We start from the raw sequence: 19,539 nt of genomic DNA, 5'->3' as shown, positions 1-19,539 counted from the left end.
CCGGTGTACTTCGGAGCGCTGATCGACACCACCTGTCTCAAGTGGGCGTCGACCCGCTGTGGCAGCCGGGGGGCATGTCGCATGTATGACTCCAACATGTACAGGTGAACACAGTGACCCCACGATCCCGGGACCCCGTGACACTGTGACCCCACTTTCCAGTGCCCAAAATCGTGGCGACCCGACTTCTTAAATGCTGGTGTTTGAACCCCACCCCCATCTGCCGTGACCCCACTGTCCCAGCTGGGTCAATCATTAGCTAGGATGTTATTGTATCCATAAGACCTTCCAATCGTTATGTATCTCTCTCTCTCTCTCTGTCTCTCTCTCTCTCTGTCTCTCTCTCTGTCTCTCTCTCTCACTCTCTCTCTTTATGTATCTCTCTCTCCCTATGTTTCTCTCTCTCTCTCTGTCTCTCTCTCTCTGTCTCTCTCTCTGTCTCCCTCTCTCACTCTCTCTCTCTCTCTCTCTCTCTCTCTCTCTCTCTCTCTCTCTCTCTCTCTCTCTCTCTCTCCCCAGGCTGATCTTCTTGGGTTTGATCAATGTCCTCAACGGCTCCTCCCAACTCTTCCTCGTCCCGCTCCTCTTTGTCCTGAGACGGCAGTTCCGCAAGCCTCCGGGGCCCCTCGAGACCTTGCAGGGGCCCCACCCTCTGAAAGACCTGGGGCCCCGGACCCCGCCGGCCCCCAGTCAGGACGACCCCCCTCTGCTCCCAGCCTCGGAGGTGGACGGACGGGGGACAGGGGGCGGCGACCCGGGAGAGGAGGCCCCTCCTCCTCTGGAAAATACACCTGCTCAGAGAGCAACAGGTGAGGAGGAGGAGCAGGAGGAGGAGGAGGAGGAGGAGGTGCAGCAGGAGAGGAGGAGTTCTCCAGCTCCTGAAGAAAGACTGGAGAGGAACGCAGCGGAGGGCCCTCCTCCTATGGAAGATACACCTGCTCAGGGGGCGACAGGTGAGGAGGAAGAGGAGATGCAGGAGGAGGTGCAGAAGGAGGAGTTGCAGGAGGAGAGGAGGAGGTCTCCACCTCCTGAAGAAAGACCGGGGAGGAACGCAGAGGAACCGAGTGAAGAGGGGGAGAGGGGAGAAGGAGAGGAGGAGGAGGAGGTCTTTGTAAAGAGTAACGGGGAGCTGAAGGGAAGAGGAGGAGAGACTGTGACAGTGAAGGTCGAGGTCTCTGTGGGAGGCCAGTCTTAATGGCGGACCGTGACATCGGGATCTAATCCGTGATCCACGACCAATCTGAGACAATGTAGGACGGATTGAAATCCTCTCTCATTCTATGAGAGATATCCTGTATTGCGCTGTTATTATTATTGTCCTTAGTATTCTCCTTATAACCGCTGGACAAATTGTTTTCATTGTTAAGGATCCCTTTTTTCTAGTCAATGAAATTGTAAAGCAGGAGTGCTTGAATATGCTATATTTATGAATCAAATATTAATAATTTATGTGTAAATTCAAAAGGTACAAAGGTTCTCAGCACGTTAATGATGCTAAATTTATTTAGCATTTATTGAGTACTTTATGCTCTACAACTAGAAAACGTAGTGTGCAATCTGTCTGATCTACATAGTTGATATACTGTCTCTTATTCAACTCTTGGTTTTTCTAATTAAATGAATACTTATAATGACTTGGTTAGTGAGTGTCGTTTGTAATGAATCTGATCTTAATCCTGAAGCCCCTTTGCTGGTCACTGTGGAAACACAACACCGCCGACACAACAGTAGGAACACGAGAACAGACGAGTGGTTTGGTTTGGATGAGATGTCAGAGTGAACGATGCCGAGGTAAGTAATGGAGGTCCTCTCGTCTGGGTAATGGTTCGGACGAGTGTCGGGGGAGGGGAGATTAATTTATCCGCGTTATTCATGAGATCACAACAAAACAAAGAGCTTCCTGAGCGGTCGGCCGTTCATAGCAGCGGACGATCGAGTCCAGCCCACCCTGCTGGCTCTGCTCGTGTGGATGACCTGCACTTACAGCAGGTGTTGGTCGGCCCGTCGCTGTCGTAACGCTGTTATGCAAAAATCTAGATGCCTTGGTAATGAACGTCTATATATACGTCATTTAACATGCAGAAAAATGTCTGATGTAAAAAACAATAAACCTGCTGACTATTACGTTATTAAGGACCAATTAGCGCATGGGGGGGAGGTTTTTTTCGTAACTTATGTTAAAATTCTTTAAAACATAAATTCACAATTCCACCTGCATGTTAATCTCACTCTCTCAACGAACCCACTTCATGCCTGGCTCTCAATAAGACTCCTGCGGTCGTTCGTATCCCAGAAGCTCCAGCAGATATGTGGTCTGTGTAAACCAGCTCCTACTTTATGAAGGGACTTCATCAAGATCCACGGCGGAAATCTGGGAGCGGTGATGTGAGCGGTGTCAAGACAACGAGTGACTAAGGTACTAAAGAGGCCTGAGTCGAGGATTCAGAGCAAACGGTTCAGAACGGGACTGGAAGGGAACACAGAGGGGAACCGACGGATTGTGTTCGGAGCGTACGACACCATTGCTAAGTAATTACATTTGGACTCCTCCTCGAGTGTTAAGCAGCTATTATTACCCTTTTTTCTTAATACTTCTAGTTATGATACTTTTAATTTTCTTAATAAATCGGGTAGCTCATCATTGTTTTTTAATAATGAGTTTGCATAAATTATTGATGGATTCATCCTGGATCCGCTTCATTATTTATCATCCCTGAGCCCCCTAGGGGCCGGCCGAGGGCCAGGGCTCACGGACACTAGAAGTTGAGGAGGTGCGTGCGTGTGTGTGTGTGTGTGTGTGTGTGTGTGTGTGTGTGTGTGTATGTGTGTGTGTACGAGTGTCCTCAAACTTTTAGAGAGTTGGGCTTGAGTTCACGGCGGTCACTCCCACCACGGCACTGATGACAGCGGTGACGAAGGTGATGATGAAGACGGTGACGTACGTGTGTGTGTGTGTGTGTCTGCGTGTGTGTGCAGAAATGAGTGTGTTAAAAAGCATGTTGTACCAAATTAATCCAATGGGAGCAATGGTTCTGATATAGACACGCCCCCACCAACCCACACACACACACACACACACACACACTTAAACCGGGTTGAGATGGGGGGGGGGGCTATCTATTGAAAGGGGGTGGTGGCTTCAGGAGCAGGGGGAGAGGGAGGGTATAAACGTCCAGGAGGCAGCCTCCGGCAGAGAGACCAATCCAGAGCCAGGGGACCAGCGCACAGTGACTCCAACCAGGTGGGTACACTTCTGCTCTCCGTCCTGCTCCTTCTCTCCATCTCTCCGTCTCTCCATCGCTCTCTCCTCATTGCTCTCGTTTTGTCTATTTCTGTCCAACTCTCTCTCAAACTGTATCCATCTCTCTCCCCTCCTTCATCTCTCTATTTGTCTGTCCATCTCTGTCTCTCTCCTCTCGCAAGATCTCTGTGTCCCTCTCTCCCTGTCTCTCTCTCCGAGCCAGGTCTCTGTGTCTCTCCACGGTCTCTCTCATTCTCTCTATCCCTCTGCCCCTCACTAAGTAGCATCCCTCTCTCTCCTAGTCTTTCTCTTTGGACCGGACCTGGATATTAACTTATTTCAGTGTGGAAGTTATTTGGTTCTTTGAGATATATAGAAATTAGCTTGTGTTTAATTATAAAATTAGTCATGAAATCAACAAGTAGCTTATAAATGTCTTTTTGTGTTGTTCTGGAGTGATTATTGTATGAATAATAACAAACATGTGGCCTACTAGTTATTAAATGAACATTATTATGTTTTCCATGTGCAACAGACGTTTTAAATGAGTGATTTTTTCGTGAAAGCAGACGACGTGTCCCATAGTTTCAGGGAACCTTCCGGTACGATGCGCCAGCTGAAGCTGCCTGTGCTCCTCGTCATCCTTCCCTTCCTGCTGGACTCGGCTCACACGGCCCCACACGGCTTCAGGTGAGGAGAGACACCGCCTCACACCGCCACGTCCTCACCTGGATCTGCATCTCCAGACCGACCCACGCACTCAGTGTCAGCTCTGGGGTAGAACGCACGTTGTGTAGATGCATTTTACGTTACATTTACGATTTAGGGTATTTAGCAGACGCTTTTATCCAAAGCGACTTGCAATAAGTACATTTGTCAGAAGACAAAGAAACAACAGTATATCGCTGCCGGTGCAGTAAGGATGTTCATAGAACCAAGGGCCAAGCACTAACAATCGCTAGGTTAACCCATTCCCCGTGCACTTCAAAGAAAGCTAGGAAGAGAGGCTACACAAAGCTACATATTATTTTGTAAGTGCAAGGACGTACCACGTACAATAAGTGCGTAGGAGGGGTGTGTGTGGGGGGGGTAATGCAGAGTCTAGGGGAACAAGTGACAGATGGACCATCACTGTGTCTCCAAGATGCAACATCTCACACACTGTGGCTCATGAGAACGCTACACAACCTTGTGTTGGGTTTCTTTAGCTTCTCTAGACTCTGACTTCCTTCAATTTTTCCAAAACAAGACAATGCAGCACAAGTTTGCTTTTTCCTTGTAAGCCTCGGTTTGTCCTCCTCCTCAGCTGTAAGTGGATTAAAGCTTCCGCTTAACGACTGAATGTCAGGTTAATGTAAACCTGTAGCTAAGAGACGAACACCAGATCAGACGTGATGTCTGGGGACAGACGGATCGGGGGGGAAGGGAGGAAGAAAGAGGAAGAAAGGCAGGAATGGAGGAGACTTGGAGAGGACGAGAGTGGAGGAGAAGTGGCCAGCCGAGGCCTCTGAAACCCAAGTGGCCACTTGTCCCCTGTGGCCCTCACAAGGAGGTGAAGAGGGTATCATGTGGATGGGGTCTGACCTCTGACCCCTCCCCTGTAATGCAGGTACTTCAGCCCATCCTTCGCCAGGGAGCCAGAGATCGCTCTCCCAGACGCTGAAGACTGGCAGCCTCAAGACATGCTCTCGGACCTTCTCCTGCGCATCCCGGCCCCGCACGCCCAGAGGGGCCTCACGGCCCTCAACAGGTACCGCCCAGTGGCTAGTCATCTGGAACAGAGTCCTATAGAGTCACCAATAAACCATTCAGCCGGTTATTGATAGAAAACAAGATTTACATTGACATTTACATTCAGCACATGCTCTTATCCAAGTGATAATAAGTACATTTGTCAGAAGAAAGAGAAACAACCATATATCGCGGCTGGTACAGTAAGGATGTTTATAGAAACCAAGTGCCAAGCACTGACAATCTTCTGGTTAACCCATTCCCCTTATACAACAAAGATAAGATAAGATAGGATAAGATGCTACACAATGCTGTTTTTAAGTGCAAGGACGTACAACATACAATAAGCGTGTAAAGTGTGTGTAAAGTGTGGGGGGTTGATGGTGGCTTGCAATGCACCTGTCATTTTGTGATTTCTGGAGAAGTTATATGGAATGGTTCTCTAAACAAAGTGCCAGAGTTGTTTCTGAATGAGTTCATGACGTCACTCATCTTATGGGAGCGGTCATTTCATCAAATCAGAAACTGCAGCTGTAATGACCATTATTCACCTAGAGGTGGCGCTCATACTGCGGTTTATTTTGGTTGTTGGGTAACTCTTTATTAAAGCCTAGTTTATATTTATACGAACAATACAATATTATATTTGGAAGTAAAATTAATTAATTATCCATTTAAAAACCTTTTCAGTACTAGGCCCATGTTTTAGAATCGTTAAAGTTTTTTTGCTCATGGACACATTGTAGACCTAAATGAGGCAGAGGATAGGACGACGAATTATTTTGGAAAGAAACGGAGTGAAAGTAGAACAATCAATCAAGTGTCCTAACAAAGGATTTCCCTACAGCCATCACATCGCAAAGAGAAAGTGCAACGCGGCCACCTGCGTGACGCAGAGACTGGCGGACTTCATGGGGCGGTCCAGTAACACCATCGGGGTGACGGGTATGTTGGAGCCTACCAACGTTGGCTCCAGCACGTACGGGAAGAGGAGCGTGCTGGCCGTCCGTTTCCCGGACTTCTAGTCCCAGGGGACGGACGTCAAGAACCACCACAATACACCGCTCACTTCAGATCGAGTGGGAAGATCCGCGATTTCAATGATTCATGGTAATAGGATCATTTATGATCATGAACGCAATTTTTATGTGCCTTTGGTGAACTTCATTTGGAAAGGTTGTGTTAGTGTCGATTGTTTTAAAGCGTTTGAAATGTGTTTTTGTTGGGCGTGTATCAAGTAATCTCATCATGAATAAACGAATATAATGAAGTCGATACACCAAGATGTTACAAACAGATGTGTATGTATAGCCTTCCACTAGGCTACATGTTTATTTGTGATGTGTTTTTATAATAAAATGTTAAAATGTACAGCCTTGAAATAGGTTCTAAGTGCTTCCTACTATAGTCAGGCAGGCCTTTGACATCAGATACAATAAAAGTATCCTCACCTCCACCACAACACTGCCACATATCGACCTGCCTCCGACAGGCTATCACTCTCCCTTCATTTAAACAGGCCCACAAAACCCACCTTTTTATGATTGCTTTCACCCCTTAACCTCCTTCCCTTCTCCCCCCTTCCTATTTGTTCATCTTTTCTTTTAAATTATAATTTTCCCACTCCAATTGAAGTTAAATGTGATTATCAAATGGAATGACACATTATCAGCAATTAATTAAAACCTTAACAAAGTGATATTGAGGGAGGTTTATTGACTCACTCAGTGTCGGTTGAATATGAAACAAAAAGAGAATTTTGATATGAATGTGGACAACCTGTGGGAAAAATCTTTCAAAATCACAGAAAAAAAAGAGAACGTGCGTTAATGCAAATTGTATTAATCGAGTTAAAATAAGATTGCGTAAACGCGTTATTATCGCGCTAATTTTAACAGCGCTAGTTCTTATTAAATTATATTTATATGTAAAGAGTATTTTAGCATTTAGAAAAGCGCTATATAAGTAATGTATTATTGTTATTATTATTATTATTATTATTATTATTATTATTATATAGACCTGTAGACACATGATTTATACACAATTTGAGTTAAGTTAGTTATTTCCCACATGTGAATGGGCCATCTTTACTGTAATCCACTGGCTAAATAAAATCAGAGACTGCTTCCCAACAAATCGGACGAGTGTTGGGGAGGGGAGTTTAATTAGGTGTTATATCAGCGTTATTCATCAGATCAAAACAAAACAAAGATATCTCTGATGGTCGGTCATTCATAGCAGATCAAGTTCGTTCCGGGCCCATACAGTACAGATACGTTATGGGGATGCGTAATGCTTTAAATAGCCTGTACCTTAAAAGCATCGTGTACCGCGCAATGACGCGCGACATATCAACCCACCGTTGATACCAAGCGACCCTGATCGCATCCTGTTCAACCCGAAGCACAAATGGATTCGCTGAAATAGACAAATTGCCCTTTTTTGCAGACGAATACAAAAAACAACGAGGCAATTATCTGCTGAACATGCCGACAGACAGACGGTCCGGGACGTGTCAAGTCCCCCCGTCACATAACACTAATGATCAGTGAAGTGTGTGTTGATGCAGCATGGCAACTCCTGAATGTTGTGATGGGATGTTAGAATGGACTGACCTGCTGGCTCCATAATCTCTGAGTATGTGTATTCACCTGATGGATGCAAAACACAGTAATGCACACAATAATGTACACACACGCACGCACACGCGCGCACACACACACACACACACACACACACACACACACACACACACACACACACACACACACACACACACATATGTTTGTATATAGCCTATACAATCTATATATATATATATATATATATATATTATATATATATATATAACTATATATATATAACTATATATATATATATATATATATATATATAGTCTGAAGCCCATTTATAATAATCCCAACGAGCGAAATCGTAATACCAATAACTTCAGAACTCCGATTAATTTAAAATGTATTATTTTTTGTAACAGTTAAGCAGTTATAACCTCATAACGTCACATTTATAGCTGTATATTTTAAATGCGATCTTCTATTCCGAAAACATTTGGACGCGCGGCTTTCCGTAGCAGGTTGTAAACGCGATCAATCTGCCTCCCTAATGCGGACTTCGAAGTACAACTTGAGGATTCTTGCCACTTTAGTTTGAAGTTTCTGTTATTTTTGTGGATTTAATTAGTGTCTAAGCCTCTGGACGTCATATATCTCCGTCTGTATTGAACGTCAGTCTTTAGTTAACTCTTTTTAACTATGGATGCTCGCTAACGTTAGCTCCTCTGAGAGGATGGCCAGTCACCCAATGCAGAGATTCCAGTTTGTGGTCGTCGGAGGAGGCATCGCAGGGGTGACATGTGTGGAGCAGGTGAGACGGGACTGGGGTCGTAGTTGACATCGTAGAGATGTGTTGACTGTGTTTTGAGGAGCCTGAACTCAGGGCCAGATCGGCCATCATGGTCTCAATTCAATTAAACTTTATTTGTACAGCCCTTAATCACAGGTACAGTCTCAAACGGCTTAACAGTCCGTATATTTATGAAACCTTCCTGACCTTATTCCCCCAGAGGGCAAAAAAACAACTCCCTTGATTAGCAAGGAAGAAATCTTGAGAAGGAACGAAGAGTGGGGGATCCCTCCTTCCAGGGATGTAGAGGATTGCGATGGGTGCCATGATTGACATGCACACATACTTACAGGCAAAACAAATCTCCGGATCTCTTGTGTCCTCAGCTGGCGTCGGACTTCCCCTCCGCGGAAGTCGGGCTCATCACAGCCGCCTCGCACATCAAGGCGGTCGCCAACTTCAAACAGGTAGGGGTGGTGACATCTGAGTTAATATATGACGATGCGTCTATCGGTAGCTTATACACAAGGACTGAAGGGGTTAGGTGTCTTGCTTGATGTCACAGGGAAGAGCTGGAAATCTAACAATGTTGTGACGTTACTCCTCTCTGTTGTTTTTTGGTTGTTTGCATCAATGATGTTATAATATAGCTGTTGGATTTATTCAGATACTACTATCCTCTCAAAGCCTATGTACTAATTCTGTATTATAATATTATGTACAGTTTCAATATATCTCCCCTTCAGCTTTACTTCCATACCATGTTAAGCTTTCGCCTAGCATGTGTGTATCCCACTTTCTTTAGCCCCACCACCTCTACTCTTTCAAGTTTCTGACATTTAAACATATTGTACAGTGTCTACCTGATGCTATGATTCCAAGCTACTCTGCACTCTATTCTGTGTTGTTTTTGTACCTACTTGTGCAGCACTAAATCACCCTTTATTGTTTATTTTAATCAATATATATTTTTATTTCAAACAAGAAATGTATTTATGTATGAATAGTTGATCATGTTGCTGACCTGTACTGTTCTCATGGTTAGCAGTTGTGTACCCTGATATTAAACTGACTGAATGAGGGGCAGACTGACTCACTAATCGTCTCCGCCTCAGGTGTCTCAGACCTTGGAGGAGTTTGACGTGGAGGAGCGTCCGTCCAGCGTGCTGCAGGAGAAGTATCCCAACGTCACGGTGATCCAGTCGGCCGTCAGAAGCCTCCAGGCAGACCAGCATGTGAGCTGAAGCCCTCCTACACACACAGTACCAACATCGGTTCCTACACACCTTCCTAATGAAAACACACTTTTAGAAGTGGTTCTGTTGCCGTAATATTCCGCCAGAGACGGACTAACACCATGTAGGCTTCTGATATGGGAGAGATACCGACATGAAGTCAGGACATTAATGATGACAGAACTAAACACAGGAAAGACGAGAAGGGATTGATCCTTTCAAGATTAGTTTTAGGATAATAAATCAAAATGGGAATTTCAATTAAAGTTCAAGTTTGTGTTGCAGGAAGTCGTTGGGAAACTCTTCCTTCATTTCTGTGACAACATGACTGAATCTTCCGCGTTGTGCCGGACGAGCCAACAGCAGACTCATAAATAAAGTATAATATAATATATAGATGCTGTCCTGGTCTTGTACTACAGACAACTGCTTGTCCTGTCCATCATGCTCTGTCTGTCTGTCCTCTCTGCAGACCTTGCAGATGGAGGACGGACACTCAGTGGGCTACGAGAAGCTGTGTATCTGCAGTGGGGCCCGACCCAAACTGCTGACCCAGGACCAGCCCTACGTCCTGGGGGTCCGCGACACTGACAGTGTTCAGGCAGGTCTCCTTCCTAACCCCCCCAGACCGCTTGAGCCGAGAGGTCCACTACTGATAGTCTTTAGGTAGTCATATTCCCGGAGCCTTCCAGGCATGGAAGGTCCCCTCACTGGCTCTATAAAGACCCACAGAACCACTAGTATTCAGCTGCAGGGGCAGTTACATCCCTGAAGACCACAGTCTACATTGACAACGTTTGTGTGTTTGCAGGAGTTTCAGAAGCGGTTGTCCAGCGCCAAGAGGATCGTCGTTGTCGGAAACGGAGGCATTGCCCTCGAGTTGGTGTAAATGGACTCTAAATACTTACCATGGGTGATATGACAGGGACTGCAGTAACCAGTGTGTGACTATAGATGGTGCTGTTTGTTTCAAGGCATTTCTTTTACATGTTTAGTTGAACATGGAAAGGAAAAACGGGCACAGCTGAGAACTGTTATTGACTATTGATTAGCAAAGGGCATAAATGATGATGTTTTGATTAAAACAGGTGTAATGATATAGGATTCCAGAAGAAATTCAAAGACCTTCTACTGCGTTGCGACTCAAGCTCTGGTCTGTACCAGTGTTCCTGATCCGTCTGAGATACACAGTGTCAGACACACAGCATTCAGACACGGGGAGGCTGTAACGGCCTGGTGGTGTTTTAGGTTCGAGGTGGGGGGCTGCGAGGTGGTCTGGGCCGTGAAGGACAAGGCCATCGGGAACACATTCTTCGACGCCGGCGCCGCCCAGTTCCTCATCCCTTCGCTTGAGGCCCAGCGGCCGCCCCGGGACGCGGTCTGCAAGAGGGCCCGCTACACCACGGAGCAGGGCCCCGAGGGGGGCCCGGAGGGGGGCCTCCACACCTTCACCGCAGGTCCGTACCACACGGGGCCCCCACCACTCACAGGGGTCACCTGTTGCTCGTGGAGGAGTTCACCTGTAGCTCGTTGAGGAGTTCACCTGTAGCTCGTTGAGGAGTTCACCTGTAGCTCGTTAAGGAGTTCACCTGTAGCTCGTTGAGTTCACCTGTAGCTCGTTGAGGAGTTCACCTGTAGCTCGTTGAGGAGTTCACCTGTAGCTCGTTGAGGAGTTCACCTGTAGCTCGTTAAGGAGCAGGTAGGAGAGGGATTCACTGCAGTTCATTAAGGAGCAGGTAGGGAAGGGATTCACCTGTACCTCGTTAAGGAGCGGCTAGGGGCGGGGCCAAATGGCTGTAGTATGCCTACAGGCAGGCTGGGAATCAAAACCACAACCTTTGTTAAAACAAAGACATCTTCCAACCTTAGAGGAGGGCTTGGTTGACGATACAATGTCCATCGATCTAAGGTAAAATAAATCTGACAGAGTAGAACAGCTGCTTCACCAGTAGAGGGCAGCACACACCACAGAGACCTAACAGAACGCAGGGTTAATGTTCAACGTCAGAGTCACACTATTGGGTGTGTGTGTCTCTTTTACCAGGTGGGGACCGGCGTAGACCCGGTTCTGGTTCTACTGGCGCTGGCAGTGCTTTGGGTCCAGACTGGCATGCAGGGTTCCTGCTGAGAGGAGCGGAGGAGGTGAGACGCCAGGCACAGCCCTGTTAACACTCCTGATCCTCTTCTGTCCAAACCAGGTCAGCTGGAAGCATGGAATTAGGATTCTTACACATGCGCAGGCACACACTCGCACGCGCGCACGCGAGTTTGGCAACATGGGTGTTTAATTTGTGTATTAAAAAAAACCAAAAACCTCAACATACTAATCAATGCCTTTTTGTCTGCTACTGAAATAAGAAGTTTAGAGAAAACTGGAGTGAAATCCTACAGTTTGTGAACACTCCAATCCGCTCCGACTGCAGATAGCGTTGTTTTTGGGACTTTGAAGTGCCTTTTACGACATCACGACCAAGGAACACCAGCGACTAGGTGTGGTCGCACGTGTAGAGCTGCGTCTGGGCAGCGGTTGACTGCGGCGTCCGAGAGAGGGTTAGGCTTCTCGGACACCTGTAGTCTAACCTCATGGTGTGTGTGGACGGTGAAGCTCCGTCCGAGCAGTGGTACATTGTGATGGTGTGGGTTCAGCGAATGCTCGAATGCTCATACACAACGAAGTATCACAAGGTTGCTGTGGATGGTAACCATGGAGATAACACGCCCCCCTCCTTCCGAGAACTCTCAGTGTGTGTGTGTGTGTGTGTTCAGATCAGTAATCGAAGTTGGATGCCACAGGATTTTGTGCGACCTTTTGTCGTCATGTGTAACCTGAGCTCATGCTAATTTAATGCACACACTCACAGCTCACAGATCACCCAGCAGAACGGGTTTCACTGAGGAGCTGGTTACAGGGGTCCGCCGACAGCGTCCCTGGGGCCCCTCCCCATGGCAGTAGCTTTGAAAACATTATGGCTTTTTACTTTTTTTCTTCCCAAGGGAAAAGCTCTTATTTTGGAGATCAAGGTCAAACTGATTCTTAAACAAAATCAAGTGTTTTAACATTTTGTCCACCCAAAATATACGTCACATCCTACATCTACACGTTTCATAAATGTATCAAACTATAGGCTGCTAGTTATTTTATAAACAGTATAGCTACTGTAGAACTTTATCTTCTGTGTTGTCCTCATCTTAGGGGTAGAATAGGTGTTATGGCTAGAGATGAATTTTATTTTGTGGGAGGGAGACCAGAAATGTCTCCTTCGATGGTGAAGGTCACAAATCCCTGGTGAAGGTCACAGACCCTGGTATAGGGCATTACTTACCATCCATTCTTGGCACAAAAACTCAAAGTTGTAGGGGGAAAAGGCCCCAGTTTACAGGCTCATAAAAGTCCCACAGGCAGGGGCCTTCCTTAGCATGGGGGCCACGCCCAGACCAGTCTGCCCCCTGCCCAGCGAGTGTTCAGTGTGTTTAACTCTTTCCTCCTCCTCCTCCTCCTCCTCCTCTGCGGCCAGACCCCCCGGGGGGTCTGCGTGGAGTACGAGTGTGAGGTGCAGGAGGTCTTCACCCCCTCAGACCCCCTGAGACCCCAGACCCCTCCTGAGGCGGACTACGGTGAGACCCCCCCCCCCCCGTTCTACCGCTTACTTAACATCACGTTCTTCTCATGATGGACATGTGTGAATGTCCTGGTACGATGAGCATCAACACAGAGCCAAAGGTCAACTGATGGTGTCCCCCACTGTAGGGGCGTGGCCCGTCTATGTCCGGCTGACCAATGGGAGGACGGTGGGCTGTGACTTCATCGTCAGCGCGACTGGCGTCGTGCCAAACGCGGATGCTTTCCTCCAGGGGAACAACGTAAGGAAACTTAGAAATACACAATTAATCCACATGATGTACTTATACACACAATTAATCCACATGATGTACTTAATACACACAATAAATGAATTAATACATGCGATAAATGAGCTTGCACACTTCAAAGAAGAACAGAAACCAGATACTCTGAATGATTCCATCGTTATATCAGGATAATAACGATATTATACATACGTATTAGTATTACGTTTGAGAAGGTTCCTACTCGATTAAAAGCCACGGTAAAGTTAGTAAGATATTGAATATGATTTGCTTTTGGATTACAGTTTTGAAAGACGAAGGAGACAAAGAGCTGTGGGGTGGCAATCTACCACTTCAGCGAAGTGGTAGATTGTAACCACAAGCTTGTTTTTGCAGAATATGCTAATCCCCTTCCACTTTGTCTTATATAACACTCCCTGAGGCCCTGTAGTACACACAGTCACTCATGACCCGAGGATCTCATGTCTCTGTACAATGTGTACAAGGTGAGGGCCGTCTGTGTGAATCAGTGATGTTAATCTGTGATGGCTGAATCCTAATATCCTAACATTTCTTCAATGATGACTACGTTCGCGGTTTTGGCCGCGTTCCATTGCAAAGACAACCATTCACTTCTCCTTTAGACTCGGTTCCACTTAAGACTGCATCACAAGGGTTTTGCATACATAGGTCATGTGATGTATGCCGTATGCCTCATAAAGGGTGTGCCTGCGGTCATGTGACTTCAGCGGAGGGCCAGTACCGCTCTGATCAGCTGTTCCTTTAGTGCATTCTCTGTTGACGTGGAAACGCCAACATGCGCTTGCATGGTGAGCAAACAAACCCAGACCTGAGGAGCAGCATCAGACCTCCCCATAGGCTGGGAGTAGCATCAGACCTCCCCATTGGCTCAGACCTCCCCATTGGCTGCTTTAGCTGCAGATGGTTTAACGGCTCATCCTGTCGAGCCGCGAGCCTTCCTAGTATGTGGTAGAATACCAAGTTATGTGCTGGTTTTGTGTATCTGTGTAGTTGTACTTAATAGGGAAGATGAGCCATTGTGTTACCTGGAGCACATACACACACACACAGGAACTGTGATTGTGTTGCATGTGTTTGCATGTGTGTATTTCATAAACACAACCCTTTAGCAGATGCGTTTTCTCCCAACCAAGTTCATTTGTTTACCATGTGACCCCAATCCTCCAGCTCAGTGATAAACAGGACACTACTGTTTGCAGGGGAAAGGGGCTAGAGCGGTAGACTGTACTTATCGAAGGTGTCTCTCTTTGGGCCAAAGGGTCCTGAACAGGCCGCTGACCAATGAGGCCGTTGGACTACAGCTGACGCTAGCGTGGTGACATCACCACCGCGTTGACATCACTCAGGCTAACGCAGTGACATCACCAACGCAGTGACATCACTCACGCTAACGCAGTCACATCTCTCACGCGGAGGCTCACCAACCTGGCGGTCTCACTCGGCTTGTTGTTGATGTTGAAGTTCTTCTTCTTCTTCAGTTCTGCCTGGCGGAGGACGGTGGGCTACAGGTTGACGACCACATGCTGACCTCGGAGCGTGACGTCTACGCGGCGGGTGACGTGTGCAGTGCATGCTGGGAGCCCAGTGCCCTGTGGCAGCAGGTGCGTCTGGCGCGCGAGTGGTCGTCTAGTCAAATGATGTCACGGTTGCTGACTCCCGGTTGGGAGCCATAACCTCCGTGTCACCATAACCCTGTATGCTTAAGCAAATACACCTGGAACCATTCGTCTGGTTAGGCTCCTCCCACCACGGCGAGCGGCACTCCGTGAAGACGGAGGCGTCCGCAGAACCGCAGAACCCAGCAGCCAGATGGTCCTGAAGCTCTACTGTGAACCATAGCTGTGTTCTGTCTGGATACATGCTGTATATTAGGGATACCAAATGTCTCTCAAACTAGTGTCTCTCAACTTGGGACACATCAGTTTGAGAGACATGTGGTTATGTGTTTGTTAGGTGTATTCAGTGTCATATATGTAGTGTGTATTTAGTGGCCTGGATACTCTGCATTATACAGTTAACGATGTAAAGGCCTCACACTGAATACAGCTCTGTTCTTGTATCTGACACGCATCGCCATGCATTCAAACGTTGTTTAACAAGGGAACCAGGCTAATTAGGGGACAATACATTAAGTATAGTGTATTATTTGGCAGAAAATAATTACAATTTATATAGATATTAGGTTTGAGAGGATTAGGTTTAGATACTAGGTTAGAGATGGTTAGTTTATGTACTAGTTGAGAGATAGTTGCAAATGCTAACAAAAATGTTAACTTTAACACATGATGCTAATGCTAACATACGTGTTAACTTTAACACATGGTGCTAATGCTAACATACATGTTAACTTTAACACACGGTGCTAATGCTAACCTACATGTGACCCTTGACCCCAGATGCGGTTGTGGACGCAGGCGCGTCAGATGGGCTGGTTCGCGGGCCGCTGCATGGCGGCGGACGTCCAGACCCAACCCATCGAGCTGGACTTCTGCTTCGAGCTCTTCGCCCACATTACCAAGTTCTTCAACTACAAGGTACCGTCCTGTTCAGTGGCTCCTCCAATTCTGGCTACCTCCTGGGTGGGCGGAGCCAACGTCTCTAAACACACATGCATAAAGCGTTTGAATGTTGTGCTAAGCTAAGCTACGCTAGAAGAAGTTATGAGTTGTAGGGTTGTCCCACAACAGAACGTCCCTTCTCCTGAGTCATTATACCCAGAGTGAGGAGCATGAGCACATCACTAGGAGAACAACGACGAAAACCAGGAGAATAAATATGGGGTTTTGACGTAGAATTTGACAAAGTAATAATTCCATCGGAAATGGATATCCCTCGATTAGAGGTCTCCCTTCCCACCACTAAGCCTGCTGTAGGAGTGCGGGTGTGTATGATGGCTAGTTTGAGCAGGCTTACCTCTCTGAGTCAGGCCTCGTCCCACTCTCCCTAGCCCTAGATTTTAGTCCTAGCCTTAGAATTTGCGCGTTACCGCGGAGGGGTAGGGTGTTCTAATACTTAGGGAGCAAGAGGGAGGGCCTTTCTTCCCTTAAAATAATCCCTTGGCAGCTAGCCAGCTCGGTACCTCACTTGCAGCTAAGGGAGTATCACGAATCACCCAGGATATCTTGCAAACTCAGCAAGCAGCAATTTTTCCATGTTTCTCAAAGTTATACATTATGTAAAATGATTTAACCATAGATAGACTGGATTTAAGTATATGATCTGAATGTGTAGGGTCACATTTTCAAACGTGAATGAAATTAGTAGTAGGCTTGTTCAATCGATGCCGATCTTGTTTCTCACTTCCCTCTTTGAGGGGACTTTGCTGTGGATGGAACTCAAAGCAAGTGTCCTCGTAAAGGGGAGAGTAATGGGACGGGGGCGTACTCTGAGGCCGGTTTGAGCAGCCTCACTTGGCTGAGTCTGACTCTGAGGCTGGTTTGAGCAGCCTCACTTGGCTGAGTCTGACTCTGAGGCCGGTTTGAGCAGCCTCACTTGGCTGAGTCTGACTCTGAGGCCGGTTTGAGCAGCTTCACTTGGCTGAGTCTGACTCTGAGGCCGGTTTGAGAAGCCTCACTTGGCTGAGTCTGACTCTGAGGCCGGTTTGAGCAGCCTCGCTTGGCTGAGTCTGACTGAGGCTGGTTTGAGCAGCCTCACCTGGCTTAGTCTGACTCTGAGGCTGGTTCGAGCAGCCTTACCTGGCTTAGTCTGACTCTGAGGCTGGTTCGAGCAGCCTGGTTTAAATCGTCTCACCTGGGGCTGGGTGAGGCTGGTTTAAACAGCACAACAGTCATGTGCTAATGCTCCTCGCTCCGAGGATAATGACTGAGAAGGTGTGACTGGTTTAAACCGCCTCACCTGGGGCTGGGGGAGGCTGGTTTAAACAGCACAACAGTCATGTGCTCATGCTCTTCACTCTGGGGATAAGGACTCAGGAGAAGGTGCATGCTTGTTTAAACAGCCTCACCTGGGGCTGGGGGAGGCTGCACACCTGTTGCACATAGAGTAATCCCATGTTAACCCAGCCATGACCCCACTCACTCAGAGACCTCCTACATGGCAGCATGGAAGCACCAGACCATGCATCATTACCTAGAAACCTCCACAATAAACCGGCTGAAACACCACCAGCCTGCGTCCTTGTGTTTGGAGGAGCCAGTAAAAGCAGCCTAGGTGGCGGGTCACAGCGGACATTAGACCTATTAAACCAAATCATTCCCTCAGAAGCCCCGCCCTCTCTCCTGCCAGTAACCCACCTGGGCCGTGGCGTGGTCGGCCGGTGTGGGCAGGATTCAACACGTGGCCTCGGTTGGCTGTGTTTCATGTTGTTTGAAGCCTTCCTTAAGCTGCTAACTCCGTCCCCCAGGGAGACAGAATGAAATCCCCACTCCGCTAAATGGCAAATCCATTTTTAAATACAGGATGTTGTATGTTTTAGCATCCGGTCCAAATCAGTGTGGATTGAGTGACTGGTTGGAGTCTGTCGCACAATGACTCAAGTCGTCCTATCTCTTATGGGACTTAGTGTTCAGGGTTAGATAGTGTTATGTTAGTGTTGGTATTGGGGGCGTGAGGTCGTGTTATGTTAGTGTTGGGGGTTAGGTAGTGTTATGCTAGTGTTAGTGTTGAGGGTTAGGTAGCGTTATGTTAGTGTTAGTATTGGGGTTAGGTAGTGTTATGTAGGTGTTGGGGGTAAGGTCGTGTTATGTCAGTGTTGGGGGTTAGGTAGTGTTATGTTAGTGTTAGTGTTGAGGGTTAGGTAGTGTTAGGGTTCCCAACCCTATCTCTCTAAGGTTGCGTTCACGTGTTATCTAAGCCCACTTTCTGTCCTCTCTGCCATGTGCTTCGCTGCCGTGTGAAACGTGTGGAACCCAGGCTTGAACCTGGAGGCGCTACAGTACAGGGGGGCGGGCGGGGTGAATGGAACATTCTTCAGCGGGGTGGGGGTGGCTGCAGGGTGCCAGCCCCCTGGTGTGGAGCCGGTCGGGCCTCCATCGTCTTACATAAGGCCTCTCCTCCAGAGGTCACCGACCTCGTCCCGGGCTTATTCCACGGATTCCTCTGGAACAACACTTGTTTGACTCGTGTTTCCACGGCCCAGGTGGTGATCCTGGGGAAGTTCAACGCCCAGGGCCTGGGGGCCGAGCACGAGCTGCTGGTGAGGTGCACGAAGGGCCAAGAGTACGTGAAGGTGAGGCCTTGGTTTAGTGAGTGGTGAGTGTTGAGGGCCTAAGAGGGCGCATGATGTTTAGTTGGATATTGGGATGCAAGCATGAGGGGGCATTAGTGTATTGTAAGTGGTAAGTGGGTTAGGTAGTGTTATGTTGTTTGGTTAGTGTTGAGGGTTAGGTAGGGTTATGTTAGTGTTGAGAGTTAGGTAGTGTTATGTTAGTGTTGAGAGTTAGGTAATATTATGTTAGTGTTAGATAGTTGTGTTAGTGAGGTTTGGTTAGTTTTGGGCGGGGTAGGTTTGTGTTATGGCAAGGTTTGGATGGTGGGAGTCAGTGTTTACGAGGTGTTGTTAGGTTGTTATTGTTTACCAGTGAATAACCTCCGGGTCCCTCCCCCCAGGTGGTGCTGAATGAGGGTAAGATGGTGGGCGCCGTGCTGATAGGAGAGACGGACCTGGAGGAAACCTTTGAGAATCTGATCCTCAACCAGATGGACCTGACGCCCTACAAGGACGAGCTGCTGAACCCCAACATCGACATAGAGGACTACTTTGACTGACTGAGAACTTGAGTTTAATCTGTACAGCGACCGCCTTAAAGTAGAGACTTCATGATGTTTACTGAACACAGGAATTAAATAACTTATTTTTTATTCGTCATATTGTTCTTATTTTTGGATGGTTGTCTCTTTGTTGGACCACGATGCAACACTGCCCCTGTTGATGATATTTAATGGGGTCAAAGTAATGAATTCATTCAACTAACTAACTATTAACTATTCAACTATTACGAATCAAACCAAACCGTCAGTAGCAGACGTGATGTAGGAGGAGTGATAGGATAGGACACGACTGTAGGCTCCCTCAAACCGACTTGAATTTATTTTTTCATTCAATAGAATACAATTAAACTA

At 47.2% G+C, this 19,539-nt stretch overlaps 3 protein-coding genes across 4 annotated transcripts in view; all 3 read left to right on the top strand.

Annotated features, from left to right (window-relative positions):
* Window positions 1-1,195, top strand: part of LOC307089581 (solute carrier organic anion transporter family member 1C1-like) — a gene marked incomplete at both ends in the record, with an annotated part of 11,568 nt that extends 10,373 nt beyond the window's left edge. Inside the window, 3 exons of the mRNA XM_079755931.1 lie at window positions 1-104; window positions 520-937; window positions 983-1,195. The exon at window positions 1-104 is cut by the window's left edge and continues 14 nt beyond it. Coding sequence (XP_079612057.1) covers window positions 1-104; window positions 520-937; window positions 983-1,195 — 735 coding nt within the window. The remainder of the gene's footprint in view (window positions 105-519; window positions 938-982) is intronic.
* Window positions 1,196-3,848: 2,653 nt separating this feature from the next.
* Window positions 3,849-5,997, top strand: iapp (islet amyloid polypeptide; the record flags this gene model as incomplete). The annotated part of the gene is made up of 3 exons (XM_079756174.1): window positions 3,849-3,931; window positions 4,851-4,991; window positions 5,820-5,997. The coding sequence occupies 3 exons, from the start codon at window positions 3,849-3,851 to the stop codon at window positions 5,995-5,997; spliced, it is 402 nt and encodes a 133-aa protein (XP_079612300.1).
* Window positions 5,998-8,078: 2,081 nt separating this feature from the next.
* Window positions 8,079-19,285, top strand: pyroxd1 (pyridine nucleotide-disulphide oxidoreductase domain 1). 2 transcript variants are annotated; one of them, XM_079755889.1, is made up of 13 exons: window positions 8,079-8,356; window positions 8,722-8,802; window positions 9,451-9,570; window positions 10,043-10,171; window positions 10,382-10,455; window positions 10,819-11,027; window positions 11,615-11,712; window positions 13,086-13,185; window positions 13,319-13,431; window positions 14,937-15,059; window positions 15,855-15,992; window positions 18,557-18,646; window positions 19,027-19,285. In XM_079755889.1, the coding sequence occupies exons 1-13, from the start codon at window positions 8,249-8,251 to the stop codon at window positions 19,183-19,185; spliced, it is 1,542 nt and encodes a 513-aa protein (XP_079612015.1). In that variant the 5' UTR covers window positions 8,079-8,248; the 3' UTR covers window positions 19,186-19,285. The 2 variants fall into 2 exon arrangements, with proteins under 2 accessions (XP_079612015.1, XP_079612016.1); XM_079755890.1 differs by having other exon boundaries at window positions 18,557-18,636; window positions 19,027-19,165.
* The last annotated feature ends 254 nt before the right edge of the window (window positions 19,286-19,539 follow it).

The sequence above is a fragment of the Pollachius pollachius genome, assembly GCF_949987615.1.
Source record: "Pollachius pollachius genome assembly, chromosome: 18".
In the NCBI taxonomy this organism is placed as follows: Eukaryota; Metazoa; Chordata; class Actinopteri; order Gadiformes; family Gadidae; genus Pollachius; species Pollachius pollachius.
The sequence above is the reverse complement of the archived record's forward strand: the minus strand, read 5'-3'. Positions and strand labels throughout refer to the sequence as shown.